Source organism: Bacillus rossius, chromosome 7 (assembly GCF_032445375.1).
Source record: "Bacillus rossius redtenbacheri isolate Brsri chromosome 7, Brsri_v3, whole genome shotgun sequence".
In the NCBI taxonomy this organism is placed as follows: Eukaryota; Metazoa; Arthropoda; class Insecta; order Phasmatodea; family Bacillidae; genus Bacillus; species Bacillus rossius.
Genome location: NC_086335.1, coordinates 8,040,035 through 8,057,757, shown reverse-complemented (window position 1 = coordinate 8,057,757; position 17,723 = coordinate 8,040,035). Strand labels below are relative to the sequence as shown.

The 17,723-nt window shown below is 38.6% G+C and overlaps 1 protein-coding gene across 1 annotated transcript in view; it reads left to right on the top strand.

Annotated features, from left to right (window-relative positions):
- Nucleotides 1-17,406, top strand: part of LOC134534401 (EGFR adapter protein-like) — a 236,392-nt gene extending 218,986 nt beyond the window's left edge. Inside the window, exons 5-7 of the mRNA XM_063372866.1 lie at nucleotides 5,172-5,384; nucleotides 8,747-8,918; nucleotides 9,777-17,406. Coding sequence (XP_063228936.1) covers nucleotides 5,172-5,384; nucleotides 8,747-8,918; nucleotides 9,777-9,986 — 595 coding nt within the window. The 3' untranslated portion in view covers nucleotides 9,987-17,406. The remainder of the gene's footprint in view (nucleotides 1-5,171; nucleotides 5,385-8,746; nucleotides 8,919-9,776) is intronic.
- Nucleotides 17,407-17,723: the final 317 nt, after the last annotated feature.

The window sequence follows — 17,723 nt, the reverse complement described above, 5'->3', positions numbered from 1 at the left end:
GTGACAAGATTTTCACAAACAGCAGCAATACTCGACGACACGAGAGGAGAGAATGTGCTAGGAACCCTTATCGTAAAATGTTTGTTTGTGAGAAATGTCACAAGCAATTTGCAAGACAAGATAATATGAAAACGCACATGAAGACATGCAAAGGTCCTGCTGTGCGACAGAAAGTAAAGGTTTCGGTGCAACAACGATGTATTGATGTTCATAAGAGTATGCCTGGAGATGGTGTAACTGCTGCAACAACATCATCTGGTTCGGGTCTGAAAGGATCGTCTTCATCACCACGGTATCCTTGCAGCTACTGTGATATGTCGTTCGCATTTTCTCATGATGCACGAAGACATGAGCGGAGTAAATGCAAGAAGAATCCATCTCGTATAAAGTTTCGCTGTGATGGGTGTCATGAATGGTTTACACGTATTGACAGTTTGCGACGACATGTGAAAAAATGCAACGGTAAAGTCCGTGTGTCTACTGAAGAACTACCTGTAGAAACTTCGACTCCTCGCTTTAGATTGGAGACTCGTAAGAGAACAAGCAAGAAAACCGATGTGCAGCAACCGATTGGTATGACGTCTGAACATGAAAATAAACCTAAGACTGTGTTCGGCGCATTACAAGTGAATGATAATGGGTTCTACTTGGCGCAGTCTGCATTTCGTGGGACATTGAAAGACTACTATTATCTAAATACGTTAGGTGAGTCGAAAGACATTTGTAATTTTCTTGATGATATCAAAGAGAACATAATCAATCAGCTTACTGATGATGTAGCAACAAACGGTCCATTAAAATACAACTTGTGGTTGGACTGTATATATGGAAAGCCGTATCCATTCGAAGACGAAGTGAAGAAGTGTGCATTCAAGACATCGGCTGCAGTAATTTACAGTTCTAACGATGTGAAGCATACTGTTAAAAACGGTATCCAGAAACTCTGTCAGGAAGAGGAGGACTATGTCTGTAAAGGTTCTGGCTGGACTCTTTCTAGTATAAGCCGATTGGAGCTAAGAATTAGTCATTTCACGCCACTGCGGACCTAAATGATTATAAGATTGCTGGCTTTCGCAAGTGTTCGTGTAGTAAAGTAGAAATTATGTAATAAAGTTTATTTTGTGAAAGAACTTGTGTTGTTTTATTTCTCGGACCTGCCACTATTATATTATGTTTATTATTTTTCATCTTCATTCCGAATCGTACCAAGGACCTTAGTCGATCTAACTAATCATTTTATTGGTTGCAAATTTATTTAATGAATTTTGAACTTTTTCCGAATTAATAAGTCAATTACGAATTTTCCAAGATGGCGGACATGATGTCTGATAGGATGATGGTAGTAGAGGATTTAAAGTCTCTTTAAGAATTTGAACATGATTTATTGAAATTATTATTTTTTACATGAAATAAAAAATATATTGCATCGATCGAGTATCGAACCAAGGATAGGAACTGACCGGGCCAATCAGTATATTGATTGCAAATTTATTTAATAAATTTTGGAATTTTTCCCAAATTTCTAGCTAAATAAATACGGATTTTCAAGATGGTGTCCAAATTTAAAGATGGCGGACACCTTAGTAATAGATGATTACTGCACTCTAGTGGGTAAGAATTAAACTAGCATGGCGTCAGCGCACTCTAGCCGACGATACAATGATGATGGCTTCCAGCATCGAAGACAAGATGGCGGACATGACGTCATACTACCTGATGGTATATGTGCATTGATAAAAGTGGTGGGGGGTCAGTCTGCCAGCAGCCACCTAGGGGGAAGGACCTGTCGTCATTTTTAATTTTTTTTGCACTCGTCGGGTTCGAACCGCGGACTCCGAGCTCCGTGTCGTTAATGTATGATTTTTAAATATTTTTTATTAAAATTTTATTAAATGAATTTTTTAATAAATTTTAAAATTTTTTTCATTAAAATCGGATAATAAATGAAGATTTTAAAGATGGCGACCGTAACGAAAATTGCAACGGTGACGTCATACTTCAAAATGGCTACCATGGCATCCTAATTTTCAAGGTCATGACCTTGGCGGCTTAAAGCGGCTAGCTCTAAGGATGCTTAAGCCACTTTCAGGAATTTGGGTTCTTTCTAAGCCAAAATGGCTTTTGAGGATTTTCGAAATCCTAATTTTTGAATTGTGGAATTTTTTGAGATTTTTTGGCGGAATTTTTTTCCACATAAATGGAAATTTTGAAGATTTTTGAGGAATTTTGGGTAAATTTTGCCCAATTTTGGACGATTTTGACACATTTTGAAGGTCAAATTCAAGGTCAAGCTCAAAGGTCAAGGTCACAAACATCCAAGATGGCCGCCGTGACGTCACAATCCAAGATGGCGGTCGGCACACTCCTCAATCCTCAGCCTGAAGCCTGCGCCCGGAGCCCCATTCCTATACTACTAAAATATGCCGCTTGATTAGTTATTAAAGAGACGTGTTTGCTTCCTTATTAACTTAATACGGATGTGTAACGTTTAAATATTTCTTTCTCACTCTTACTTCTGTTTACTCGTGCAGTGTTGCAGTTATCAAATAACAAATGTTATAAAGTGATTATCGGCCATAAATTGTGAAATTTATCGTTTGATAATAAAAGGGGAGTGATTTTAAATTCCATATTGACTAGGAAAAAAATTATTCCCTGTATATTTACATGTAACGTACAGAGCAGCTAGCCTTACAGAATGGAGATGAGCTAAAAAATTCCAGAAAATGTTATATAAGTTTCAGTTCGTAAATAAACTAAATTCTGCAATAATTACTGTTAAAGTATTAAGTTGTTTATTTACTAAAAAAAATAACGTTACATAATCACTTAAATAAATTATATTACCTAAATAATAGTCACTACTTATAAAACAATCAAGCCTACCAGGTGAGAATCAGATTCTGTTTTCCGTTTCTTCCGCGTCACGAACTTATCCATGTTGATGTTTGCCAAGAAAGCAGAAGATTGGTGCACACGAGAGCAAAACCACTTTAAAAACAGACTACCTGAAACCTATAATACTGTATTTCAGAGGACAAGGTAGTGTGGGTAACAATGGGGAGGAAATGCTAACGGAACCCTACCCTAGCTTCGTCCTTTGGAATGAACGGTTTCTAGGAATTAAGGGTTTCAAAGTTCTCACTGGAAAACTCCATACCATGGCTTTCGCAGAAGGGGTAAGGAAAAATAACTACGGAACTCGAAGGTAGCAAATGTAAAGCATGTCAAAGGGTCTGTCGTCGTTGTAAATAATAATCTGATATATATATGTGTGTGTGTGTTGTGTACACCATTAACTTTAAAATCACGAAGTGGGCGCCCCCAAGGAGGGGCCCATTAATTCCAGGGGGGGCCCGGGCCCCCCTGCCCCCCCCCCCCCCCCGGAATCTACGCCCGCTACCTGGACTCTTTCTTGATCCAATGTCAAACATGAATCCAAAATAAGTGAATATTTAACACAAAGCCAACAGTTAGTGTGTGCACTGGGTAGTTTCGAGTGTCAATGAAACTGTGGGTTAGCTTGACTCGTATATCTTCTGCACACTCAGGTATATATAATCTGTGCACATGTAGCTGGGTACAACTTCTTGAATTATTGACCATGTAGAATATTTTTATGATTTATGTGAGGAGAACTAGTGGGTTCATTAGGGATAGCCCAATCACTTTTTATCACAGTTTTATTAATTACTAAAATTTACATTAGCAATAATTAATTGTACTAAAAAATGTCCGATCATAAATCACTGGCCTTAAAAAAATTTATTTCACTCAATGTCTGTCAAGTTCCACAGTTCGCACTCCTCACTGGAGTTAGGCTCAGCAGTGGTTCGCCCCTTACCTAACGCCTGTCAACACACAGTCTCGCGCCACTCAGTCGCACTCTCTCGATCCAGTCGAACTCCGCGTCGCACCACTCTCGAGGGGGTCTCTCACCCTCTTCGCCGATGTCACACTTCCCTTCACTCGCGGGACCAACCGAATCTTGGAACTTGCTCGAAACTCTCGTGGAGGCCGGCATCGCTGCTTAAGTACTAGTGGGTCGTCTTTCCAGAACCGACGAGAGCAGTTGTGACGAGTCACATCATCCTGGGCCAACCCGACGCCCGAAACATCAAGAATAGCATCGCTTATTCACTCACATTAATGCGGCGGCCTGCGGAATTCCCACGTCTGCTCAGTGATAGATAACAGCACCGAGGCAGGACGATGCGCTGTGAGCATAGGAGGGAAGGGGGTAGCGACGACCCTTGTAATCGGGTCAGGCACGCGTGGCATGCCTTATGTCAGTGGATGGCACGTGGCACGGAGCATGATGCCAGTGGCCATGCAGGGCCGCCAGCCAGCTCCAAACTTGGCACGTGTCATGGTCCTGTCTGCGTTCGTAACAATATATTGTGTGCCGTCAACATCTTGGGCGTGGTCTTAACTAAGATGAGTGTGTGTTTTAAGGGTATCGGATTGTCAGTCGTGAGGGAAACCACTGAGGCAGAAGTTTCGTTATAATAATCGTTCACCTGAACAGTATTGTGGCTATATATCCAATATCAGGGTACATTTGAATGTGATTAAATATTGTAACACATAAAGTAAAGTGCTCACAATTTGCATCCAACTCGCACTACTTTTTGTTCTTCTCCAACATGGTTGGACACTTTTGAAGGCTAGTTTCACCTGCGTGCCTGTTCCCCCCTTCCCCTTAGCACCCACACGTGCTGCCACTGCTCAAGTGCAGAGGCCCTTCTATGGCATGCTTCTAGATATGGTGGACATTTGCTCCCCTTCCCCTTCCGCATTGTTTGAGTTGACAATAGTTTACAATCAGAAGCATTAGTTTTCGTGGGTGAGACAAAAAGTGAATATCTAGTACTAATAACTATAGGGAATCCTCGATTACTGTGATTTCTGATGCATCATACTGTTTATTCTCAATGAGGTGGTATGCAACTGGTACGGGAAGTCCTTTCACCTTCGACCTCAGCGCTAAACTAGGTGACTTAACACACTATCACACAGACTAACTAACCATGCATGCATCTTTATGAACACCTGTATCTGGGTTGTAAGGAAAAGAGTCCATACATAAGTGTTAATAATGTGTATTCATGGTTGCTAAAGCTGTTTTAGGAATTGTTTTGAGCAGTTTTCCTGAGTGGTTGGTCCTGCAGGTTGTGCCAGAGCTCGCCCGCCTCCACGGACCAGGATTTCAAGGCCAAGAGGATCTCGCAGATCAGCTCGAGCAGCTCGGGCTCGTGTCCGCCGGCCACTGACGGCTCCACGCCCACCCCGCCGCCGCTGCCCGAGAGGACGGACAGCCTCAACAACCGTGCCGAGGAGGGCGAGCTTCGGTCCGCGCCCTGGTTCCAGGCCGGCATCCCCAGGTACGGTGGCTTCCAGGCCGGCAATTCCATCCTTCTGTATGTTTTCTTCCAGGCCGGCATCCCCAGGTACGGTAGATTCCAGGACAGCATTCCATTCCCAAGGTATGGTAGCTTCCATGCCGGCATTCCCATGTACAGTTGATTCCAGGCCCGCAAACCTATATATGGTAGCTTCCAGGATGGCACTAACCCAGGTATGGTAGCTTCCAGGCTGACATTCCCAGGTATGGTAGCTTCCGGGCTGACATTCCCAGGTATGGTAGCTTCCGGGCTGACATTCCCAGGTACAGCAGCTTCCAAGCCAACATTTCCAGGCACAGTAGCTTCCAGGCCCGCATACCTAGATATGGTATCTTTCAGGCCGGCATACCTAGATATGGTAGCTTACATGCTGGCATTCCTAGGTACAGTTGATTCCAGACCGGCATTCCCAGATATGGTAGCTTCCAGGCCAGCATTTCTAGGTACGGTAGCTTCCAGGCCAGCACTCCTAGGTACAGTATCTTCCAGGCGATCATTCCATTCCTCTGTATGTTTTCTTCCAGGCCAGCATCCCTAGATACTGTAGATTCCAAGCCAGCATTCATTTCCTAGGTATGGTAGTGGCTTCCAGGTCGACATTTAATTCCTAGGTATGGTAGCTTCCAGGCTTGCATTTGTATAATAGTAGATTCCAGACTGGCATTTCCAGGTACGATATCTTCTCAGTTGGCATTTATAAGTGTTGTAGCTTTCAGGATGGCAATATATAGTATGTTTCCTTTCTTTCCTCGCTTTCCCAGGTATAGTGGCTACAGAAGTAGTTACAGAAGTCCTCAGGCTAGTATTAACTAGTATTCTCATAATTTTATTTATGTTAACTTCCAGGCTGGAATACCCAAGTATGGTAGCTTCCAGGTCAGAATTCCCAGCTATCACTGGTATACTATACGGTATAGTCGATTCCATCTTGGCATTCCCAGAAATGTTATGTTCAATACAGACCTTACCTCGATCAGGAGCATCTATGCCATTTTCCTAGGCCTCGTATATTCCAGACTATAATTTATGTGTATGGTAGCTTTGAGACCGGCATTTCCAGGGACTGTAACTGCAGGTCAGTGTTCCAGAACACGGTAGCTGCCATACGGACATTATCAGGTATGGTTTCTTCCATGCCATAATTCCAGGGTATGGTTGCTTCCATGATGGCAAATTTAGTAGCTTTCATTTCAGCAACCCTGAATATGGTAGTTTTCATGCTGGCATTTCTGGTTATAGTAACCCTAGGGCCAGCATTCCCAGGTATCATATTCATGTTGGTTTTCCAAGTAAATGTTGTTTCAGAAAAAGAGTATTTTGTTTTGTGTCGTTGCATTAGGTCCAAAAAAGTACCCTGTGTTAAGCTTAATTGACATTGCAAAGCTAAAGCCATTATGATTGAACCCACTGCCTGTTGATTCAGATAAACAAATGTGGTGTTTGTGTTGTGTACTCGGGTGTAGGTTACTAGAAGGTGATGATGCATCCCCGGTACTGTTGGTACTGTTTGGGCTGGGCTCGGCTCGGTCTCAGAGCTCGGGTGTTGGCCATCATGGCAGGGGACAAGGGGTGTGCCGCTGGGTTTGTTGTGATGGTGCATAACAACCTGAACAAGATTTTTGGGACTGCAGCCCGGCTCGGGTCTAGTCTCGGGACACGGCCCACCGCACTTGGGACACGCCCGGTCTAGCACGGGATTTGGATACACTTTCTATTAAATGTTACTGCAAGCGGGGAAGAATGTTACATTACACAGGCGGACGATCTGAGTGTACCGAGAGTACAGTCACACTACGAATCACACTGGTGTTTACAAACAGGTTGTGCCAGTGGCATGGCAATCATACACTAACATACTATTTACACAACTATCTACACTGGGCCCCGCGCATGTCCTACACCTAGAAAGGCCCGCTCTCCACGATTACATTCCTACAAAGTCTCCTAAGAATCCACGGGTCTGCCCGTACAACGGTGGTGCGGCGATGGTACACCTGGAAATGACTGAAGGAAAATGATGAGTCGTGTATGCTTACTGGGAGCCAACTGTGGGGTCGGCTGTGAGGCTAGCACTACTCGCGAGCGGAGCTCTGGTGGGACACGTCTGTCATCGCCGCGGAGCTGCAAACCACTGCCTGGTCTCGGCCAGTCTGGCTCTTTGACACATTGTGATGCAATCATATGTCAACATGCTTTACATACATAAGACACATTGCAATTGAAATACTTATTAACAAAAATCTAATTAAATATATATTCATAGTTTAGTATCAGTGATCGGCGGATGGATACATAGCACACTATTAACAATTGCGTGGATGGCTATCGACCTCGAGGTTGTTTGTAGCAAATGCAACACTGCCTCGGGTACGATCACTTCGCACGTGGTTCACTGACCCACTCACTGCCCACGGGGTGAGGTAACGTGTGGCGATGGGCAACAGCGACCTTAGCGATTGGGGAGAGTCCGACGGATGTTGTCAAATGCCCCTCCCCTGCCCACCGATGCCGTCTCAGACGCACTGCCCCAGTCTGTACAGGGGCCTTAACGTGTCAGTGTGCTGGGTTGCCAGGGATGAAGCTCTTCGCACCCCTGGTCATGAGGAACACATTGCCGGGATCTGTGTGACGAGATAGCTCGTCGGCGAGTTGGTTTTCCCACTTCTGCACGTGCTCGACAGTGAAGACTTTTGTAGCATCATGGCCCAATGAGCAAACTTGGACTTCCGCCCTACGAGAGCAGCATGCACAGGGAGCCTGTTCCTTCTACCAGTGGGACAACTTTCAAACGGCGTGTTTTCAGTGATTTACAAGGACGATGGAGTGCATGCAGAGGAGGTCTGAAATACCTGCACTAACTCTGGATAAGATTCGGGAATTTTCGCACTCAGTGTAAACTCACCCAGTAGAAGGCGCCACTGGAAAATGTGCTCAGTGCAAGTCCATTGGGGAACACCCAGCTCTCAGCCAGTGTTCACCAAGTACGGGCCAGACCTCTGCAGTTGCTGGCATTTATTTGAGTTAATTGTTAGTTTAGTTATTCCTGAATTACCTTTCAGTGACTAAGATGCATAAGATAATGTCATTCTTGCATCGTTGTTGTCACAAGGTGGTTTGAGGCGAAGATGTGTTTTTCTAATCCGAAAAAGGTAAAAAGAGGAGATATCACTTCAATGCCGTACCCATGGTTTAACATTGGACTTCTCTTGTACATTGCATCTCTGATTGGGTGATTATAAAATGAAGCTATGCAGCTATGTAATGCACGGCAGGTAACGGTCGTGTGATTGGGGTAGTGCTCGAGAGAGCACAGAGTGTTTGGAAGCTGGTGGTGTCGGCAGGGAGATCACGCTGGAAGTGCTGAGCCAGGAGCCGGTGGGAGCCTTCATGGTCCGGGAGAGCACCAGCAAGCCCGGCTGCTACGCGCTGTCCCTCCGGGTCCCCAGGGACTTCCAGCCTTCCGGGATAGCCCACTACCTCATCATGCGCACCAACAAGGGCTACAAGATCAAGGTGGGTGTCCGTCACCAGCTCTCTGGTGGAACTGCCACCAGAGAGCAGCCTGGCGTTCATGAGCCTAACACAGAACACTGGTTACATGAAAGAAGGCTTTGTGTTTTATTTTAACTAGCACTTATCCAAAAAAATTGGAAGTTGGGGGGAATTTATCTCAGTATTTATTATATACCATGAATAAGATCAATGGTAATGAAGCTTGAAATTAAAAATAATATATTTAAGTTAAAACCACATGACAATCCGTTCTCTCGTTGTGTAGTGATGACTGTAGGACAGCTGTAAGCATGACGTCATCTCGTCCAGTAGCTGCAGGCACTTTGCACAGCTGCGCTTGGGCAAGCAACAAACCAGTTGACTTGATTTGGGGGGATTTCTGCATGCATCCGTTAAACTATTTGTGTGTTTAGGATGTTGCTTTATTTGTGGTTCGTGTTTCACCAACCATCGCGTATTATTTACAGACAGTTTTGGTGTTTTTGACGCGATAACGTCTTATAAATCGATGAACGCCGGCTGCACGCACGAAAAAGCATGACTCATTGTCACGTTCCGCCTGAGGCGAGCGTGTAATAACCGACCAACCACCGTGCGAGAAAATCTTCTATAATATCAAACAGGTTGAGGCGGGCTTTTTAACTAATTGTTTGTGATTATATTTAAACAAATCATTTAAATTAAATTTGCAAAAAACTGTAAATAATATTTGAAAATTAAAAAGTATGCAATTTTTCATCAATGTTTTGTTATGACGTCATCACGTTAAATGATCGTCGGTAAACCGACCGTACAGACGACCCCCTGGTGCTGGAGGCAACAGGCGAGCAGGCCTGACCGGGAGGCGCCATGTTGCAGGGCTTCACGAAGGAGTTCTCGACGCTGACGGCACTCATCACGCACCACTCGGTGATGCCGGAGCTGCTGCCCTGTCCGCTGTCGCTGAGCCGCTACAACCCCAGCTTCGCCAAGTCGGACTCCAGCCGGGACTTCGCCGACATAGACTCCGACCCCGACTACAACACACTCGCCGACTTCCGCAAGATGATGGCCGACCTGGACGTCTAGCGCTGCCTTATCGAGCTCCAGTTCTGTGCGAACACTGCCTTCCCGGCGACCGTCGGCCGCACCGCTCACCTGCAAGTGGACTTGACGCTAACATGGCTGATGGTTATAGAGGTGTTGAAGACTTATGCTGAAGCATTTCAACTGCATTACGAAAAAATTGTGTGTGTGTGTGCGCGTGTTTATGCTCACGTGCATAATATTTAAGGATAAAATTTATACTACCATACTGGATGTTCATTAACATAGCAGAGCTCTATAAATTATGTAAAATGTGATATTTTGAGTGTAGTAAATAATGTAAATAGGCAGCAATGCTTTATCTAAAAAAAAAACTATTCATAGGTATAAAGTAGTTGTACAAGACAGAGTTATAAAGACATTTAATATATGTTTTAAAGTTTTAGTTAAAAAGGAAAGCCAAAGGTGAAATAATATTATATCTGGAATAGGAAAGTTTATATATTAAATTATAATTTGAGTAAAACTTGTGCAGTGTAACAACTAAGTAAATTATTACAAAAAATTATCTTCACAGTTATTACTCTACTTAGGAACTGGTTTTATAATTGTTTTTATAAAGTTGTGTGTTAAGTGAAATAGTAATTTTCACTAACAGAGTAAATGCATCTTATATCATAGCAAATGTATGCCCTGCATGAGAAGTGATAAAATATGTGAAGGTAAATTATTTTTTGTGATGTAGTTCGTAAAAATTGTGTGTGATATTATAAGTGGGAAAAAAATTTTTTTAACAAATTTCATTAGATAGTTTTAACTCCTCCAATGAATAGGAGGAAGATACAATTACAATAAATGTTGGAATGATAATTTATAAGCTACATCATTGCGGCAAGATTGTATGGTAGATAGCAATCAAATCAAACTACATAAGCAACAAAAACATTCACTTTTATTCATGAAGATACCTCAAAATTCAAGATATATTTAAATATAAAGCAAAGTAAACCCTCAGAACAGATTTCATGAATGAACATGTCATATTTCATAAATCATTCTTACAGCAGATTTTACTTGACAATTTTCGAATAATTACCACTTTTGGTTCTATTCAAAACAATGGTTTTTTTCTAAAACGCCAACTTCCAGTTTAATTATGCAACTCTTAACCACTCTAAACCATTACTTGTAAGTATAACTGATATGTCAGTATTATTTTTACAAACATAATTTTTTAACACACCAGTATGTAAATTTTTCTTATTTTGTCCTTAAAATACAGGTCTTAACTACTAACACATATTTTATCTCTGAATTTAAAAAAAGTTAAGTACACATTTTTGCAATTTTTTGGCAACACAATTTTAAAGAAATAAACACTAATTTTCCTAGCATCTAAATTCTCTAATTATAATTTTTGGCTTAACACTAATAAATTTTAAGTGAGGTACTATATTTTATTACGAATCACAACCACCGAAAGAAAGGTTTTAAATCAGAGGGGGCTTCGCACAGCATGGGTACCAACAGTGTAACAGTGGTGCTAGGGGTAGGCTGTCGTGACAGTTGTGACACATGCCGTCTCCCTTGTCTAGCATGCTGTGCTGGCTTAGTGTGAGTAGCCACACAAATTAAACAGCAAAAACCACCAGTTACTAAAATTTTGTAATTTATTGTTATGGTGAATTAGATGCTCTACATATAACACATGCGCAAATTATACATGGTAGAGAAATAACAGAAAACATGCATTAAGTTAATCCTCAACAACACATCAAATAGTAACACACACGTATATTTAAAACTGGACTACAATTTTACATTACATTAACAACTTAAGAACTAAATTAGAGAAGAAAATTTTCGAGCACTTGGTTTTGAATGTTACTGTTTAAAAATAATATAATTAATTTAGTTGATGAGAGTTAAATGCACATTATCTTGAAACATTTCTGTTTTTAAATTCAACCAAGCATAAGAATGTCAAATATTTTTATTTTCAGTGAAATGTGCACTTTAATATTTAGAGTCCCTATGAAACAATTAATTTTTTTTTAGTTTCATTTGTTCTAGTAGTAAAATAATCAAGAAACAATTTGACTTGATAATTTGTGTGGTGATGCATTTTTAAATATGTAGTTCCACAATTTTAAAACTACCAACACCAGTATCTTAAAATTTGAAATCTAGCTGAACTAAAGGAAAAAAAAAATAAAAACATAACATTTTGCCTCTGTTCATTAGTAACTGTTGGAGGTAGCAGTATTTATTTTTGATGTGCTTGCAATTTAATGTTTGATAGTTTTTAATATGATGTTTGATGAGCACTTTGCAGACGAACAAAAATGGTTTGAACAGCTTCCTTATCTTGATCTGGGAAGGGCTGGTGTATGAGCGGAAAGTTAAGAAATATATTATTAATATCTTTTGCAGTCTTACATAAAAATATTTCTTATTCATGCAAAAAAAAAACAAGAAGTTTACCATTGTTATACTTCTTAGTAGTACCATCATCCATCATATGCTTTTGCACATTTTCATACATTCATTATTTAATATTTCAGTAGACTAAAATGATTGAATTGCAATAGACTTCCTTGTAGATGTGCGACCATGAGTACTAAACATGCACTACTTTTTAAAAAAAGATCTTTATAACTTCCAATTTTAAAAAAAAAAAAAATAGTAAGATAAATATTAACAATATGCAGGGCCGTCGAGAAAAACTAAAGGCGCGGGACAAATAATTTTGGTTACTACACAACTCTTCAAACCCCTCTCTGTTGAAAAAAATTAATAGACTGCAAACCTTTTAAGAAATTATAATGCTGTATAAATAGTACTGCACTAAGTGATTTGTAACAGCATTTTAAGAAAAATTTCTAAACATTTCTCTCAAACTTAATCATCATCCCTTTAAAAGTAAAAAAAAAAAAATGCCAAAATTATTATTTCTGAAACTTGTAATACTGAACACCTTAGAACATAATATAATTAAAAATCAAAAATCATTTAAAATTAGTTTTTCACACTTTCGTATCAGCAAACGTTTCAATAATAGAAACAAAATTCAATGTCCGCGCATGTCTTGATTCAATGCATTATGTACCTAGTTCAATAAGCCTTTGTTGACCAGTTGTTGTTCTCAGGCAATTCTTTATTCTGCTTAGGCTACTGAAATATCTTTCTGCTTGATAACAGAAACAGCATATGGAAGTTTTGCACTGCAACACACACACATTGAATAATAAATTAACATTATTCAATTCTGTTAATTTGTTGAGCAATTTTAGAGGCTGAAGAGCAGTTCAAGAAATGTTTGTATTGGCAATCTTGAAAACTATGAGAAATTTTGAATGAATAATTTCCTTCTTACTTAGTTTTTCATCAGTGATATATGACACAAACCCAATATTAAATAAATTTGTCTGATTTGTCAGTATTCCATAATTTCCTGGAAAAACTTAGCACAATACATTTTACTTGGATCGCATATTTAAATAAAAAGATTTTAAAAAAAATTGCACGTATTGATGAGCTTAACAAATTTGCTCTCATATTTCTAACTCCGAACAAAATTAGACTCAATGTATGTTTGATGTGTCACATAACAAATTATTTTTAAGCTACCCTATGTATTAAAGTTTCTTGCTTGATATTTCAGATCTTTGTACTTACAGGTCATTTAATTAATATTCCAAGCAAACTGGAGACAATTGGCTGTGTATACATATATAACATGATTATGCTTCACCAACTGTGTGTGTGCGCTGTTTCCACTGTAACACACTATAACTGAATGAACACGGTGGACAAATCAAGTAGCATAATAAATCTGCGTTACTGGCTTCAACAGGTGCTGCAGATTGCAGATGGCTTGCAGATTGTTCATTGCCTTGCCACGTTAACATTCCGCCGCCAAGCGATAACCAAACCTTCTCTTCATCCAACATGGAACAAAATATCTTGCAGATAATATATTTTGTCTCTCCTTGTAGTCTGTTATCATAACTTTTCCCAGGCAGATTTCTTACCGTGGCTTCGACTGTAAACGTGATATGAGCACATCGTATAACGTAAGGTTTCCAGACTTGCTATTTTCGTAAACCCACACATTAAAAGTATTGAAATGTAACCGGGCCCTCTGACAGGGCCCTGAAGATATGCAATAGTCATGAAAGACCAGCAGTACTATAAAACTAAGGCAGGAAAAAGACATCTCATTTTTGTAAGCCCACTGGCATGAAATCAGTTATTGATTTTGTCCAATAAATATTTAATATTATGTTAGCTAAGACAAATTATTGGATATCCCTACATTTTACTGCCTTAAAATACTGGTTCATAGATTAAATTCATGATAAAGTAAATTGTAAACCTTTATTAACTCAGAGGTACATACCTATGAGGTTATTATTTTAGTTTGAATTCCATAATGTAAGCATATTTCTTAAATGAATTTTAATAAATAATTTTGTAGTACTTCAAAGAATTGTGTAAAATTTTAATATAATTTTTTTGAAGGTAGTTCATGTAAGAAAACAGAGATAGAGTTAACAGACTTGCCAACCTTTACGATTTTTTCGTAAAATGTACGAAAATCACGTCCGTTTTACGATTGTACGAGGATGTCTGCATTTTTTACGAATTTTAAGTACGAGACGTTTATTAAAACATGTATTTTCCGTCTGCCTTAAATGTTTTATTGTATGGTTTGTGAAATCTTTCTCCACCTGTTGTTTCTGTGGAAATTAGTGCGGTAATTGAGTTATATTATTGGTCGAAGGCCAGCGAACCACGTAATTTGTTGTTCGATTGTATATCTTTCCTTATTGGCCGCCTGAGTTACATTGATGCGCTTACAACCAATCACGAACCAGTTTAAATAGCATTTTTAGTTTGGCAAGATGGTGTCGTGCATAAGCGTATGTTGTGATTATTCAGTTAAAGTTGAGCCAATTTTGATTTGGTTTATTACAGGTTAGGAAACAAATTTATTGCATGTTTTTAATATAAACGTGTTATGTGCACAATTAACGGAAGTGGAATCAAGTGAAGAAGAAAATACCCCCAAAACGTGATACGCATTATTCTCAGGCATTTCGTGATACATACACGCGGGATTTTCCGTGTATTCTTAAATCAAGCAAGGGAACACAGTTCACATTTTTTTCAGTGTGTAGATACGACATCATCATTGGGCACGGCGGAAGATATGATATCAATCTCCACGTGAACTGTTCAAAACATCTCGAAAATGTTAAAAGTGTCGCAGTCAGTTCAAAGGTTAGTGATTAGTTCGCTAAAAATAACAGCACAGACAATGCTGTAATACGTGCAGAATGTATGTTTACAAACTTTTTTGTTGAACATATTATTCCTTTAAATGTTTCGGATCACGCCGGCCCGTTATTCAGAAAAATGTTTTCAAATTCTGAAGTAGCAAAAAAATTTAATTGCGCAAGAACAAAGTCGACGGCTATCGTGAAAGAAATGGCAACAGATGCAACTATAAAATTGTTTGTCCAACTGTGGCATTTTCAGTCGTAACCGACGGCAGCAATGACTCTGAATCCAAATTATATCCACTAGTAGTAACATTTTGTAATGCAAGTTTGAAAATGATAGTGTCAAGGTTGCTTTCATTACCAGTAGGTACTCCAGGGAGATTCTACTGGAAGTTAACTGATATCAGTGTATATTGTAACAAAGGCACACTCGGTTGAATTGTAGGGTACCACAAAGAACGAAGTTTTTTCTTTGATGTGATACTAAGCAAAAATGTTTCCATAATGGTAAACAATGGGAATGATTGTTGGTCTGCAATGCTAATGTATGTTAAAACGATTACATAATTTCGATTACTAGAAAAAATTTGATATCATGAAAGTTTATTAATTTTTCAATTGCCGCGAGCAGTTTACGCGTGTTATATTATATTTTATGTATTTTACTAATTGAGGGTTTCAAAAGTTGGCAAGTCTGAGTTAATAATTAACGAACACCATTCTGTAAGTTTTATACAAATGAAAAAAGTGATTTTATTTTAACTATTCTAAGTCATTTTTAATTGTAAGAATATGTTTAATACTGAATTTAAAAATTGTCTCTTATTTTATGTTCGACTAAAACACTAACCAAAATCTTAACATAACACTGTAGGTATATTAAAATGAACCATGGCCTGATTCTCACAGTCACACAGGCTGTATAGTTGGGTTTTTTGGCTGAACTTCAACTTAAACCACTTGAAAGTCTGAGCCTGAACTATTTTTAAGATGGTTCCAGCTGAAAAAATAGACAGTAGACTTATTTATTTATAACAATTTAAGATATTGCTTCATACATTATTTTGTATGAATAAAATATTAAATTATAATAGAATGGTCAATTTTATAAGTACAGTTTTGGTGTATTTATAATTGGATTTTTTTACAAAATGAATTACATAAAAAGCTTTTTATTTATTTTTTGGCCTGGCAATTAGAACATATATGAATTGTTTGTGTGGACTCAATACTTCATTTTATTTTCATGTCTTTTATTACTTCAAGTGTTTAATTCAATGGTAACCCATTAATATTTGTTTATTGTTTATCACATAACAAATTTGAGTTGTGCGTAACCTCCACTCAGAGCTGCATAATGTTATGTGCTTGATAACTAATAGCTGTCAGAGATGTTCTGTTACAATTTTCATTCTCAGAGAGAGAAGCAAAAATGCTGTGTGTTTATTTGTGATCCATAACTGTCAAACACTTATGATGGATGCCACTTTAAATCATATAAACATTGTTTAGCTTTAAGATGTGTTACAGTTTCCATGTCTATCCAACTTTTTAACTTTATGCCTCTATGTCTGTTCAACTTTATAACGTTATGTGTAACAGACAATATTAATATGGAGAATATGATAACTTTCTTTACAGATAAATTCAACTTGCTTTGAAAATGTTCTTTACTCAATAAACTTCACTAGAGGAATTTAGGATGAAATATAGAGATGTAAAGGCAAACAAACTCTTAATTAAAACACACTACTTTCTGCTCTTAATTGTTCAGATAAACATGAACATGTGTACAAGAAGCAACAATACTTGGCTGTATGTAATACTGTCCCAACTACTTTTTTTTACTTAGAAGGTTGTGAATCTCTTCATGTTCAGAACTTGAATAATTTATGAAGAGCAGTTGAAAAGAGGATAATACTTCCGACTGTTGTGCTGATACTTGCTGTTCACAATGATGTCAGCTGAGAACCTGTTATACTCATCACCAATGCCACTGCAAAATTGTGATATGGGCTTGAGCTTCAAATGCTGATAAAAATAACTTATTGAAAAGTATTGGTCATGTTTTTGGTGAATTTGTGTGATTTGTGTGTTTATTAACAACAGAAATGTTTATGTTGCTTCATAACAATAAATGAATTTATTTCTGTGATGTAATATAATTGTTTTTTTTTAATGCCTGATATTTACTTGTATGTGAACTGAGTCTTTCCCAACACTCACAACACAGAGCTCTGACATACATTCACTAATGGCCAGAACACATAGGTACTGAAAAAGAGGGATATCTGTCACCAAAATATATTCTGATGCTTTATTATTATTATTATTATTATTATTATTATTATTATTATTATTATTATTATTATTATTTTGATTACTTCATTATTTAGAGACAAGATTTTATGGTACTATTTTTAGATCAGTTTTATTTTTAAAACAAGAGATTTGGGTATAATTGTTTTCAGTTTTTATGAATTCTGTTTAT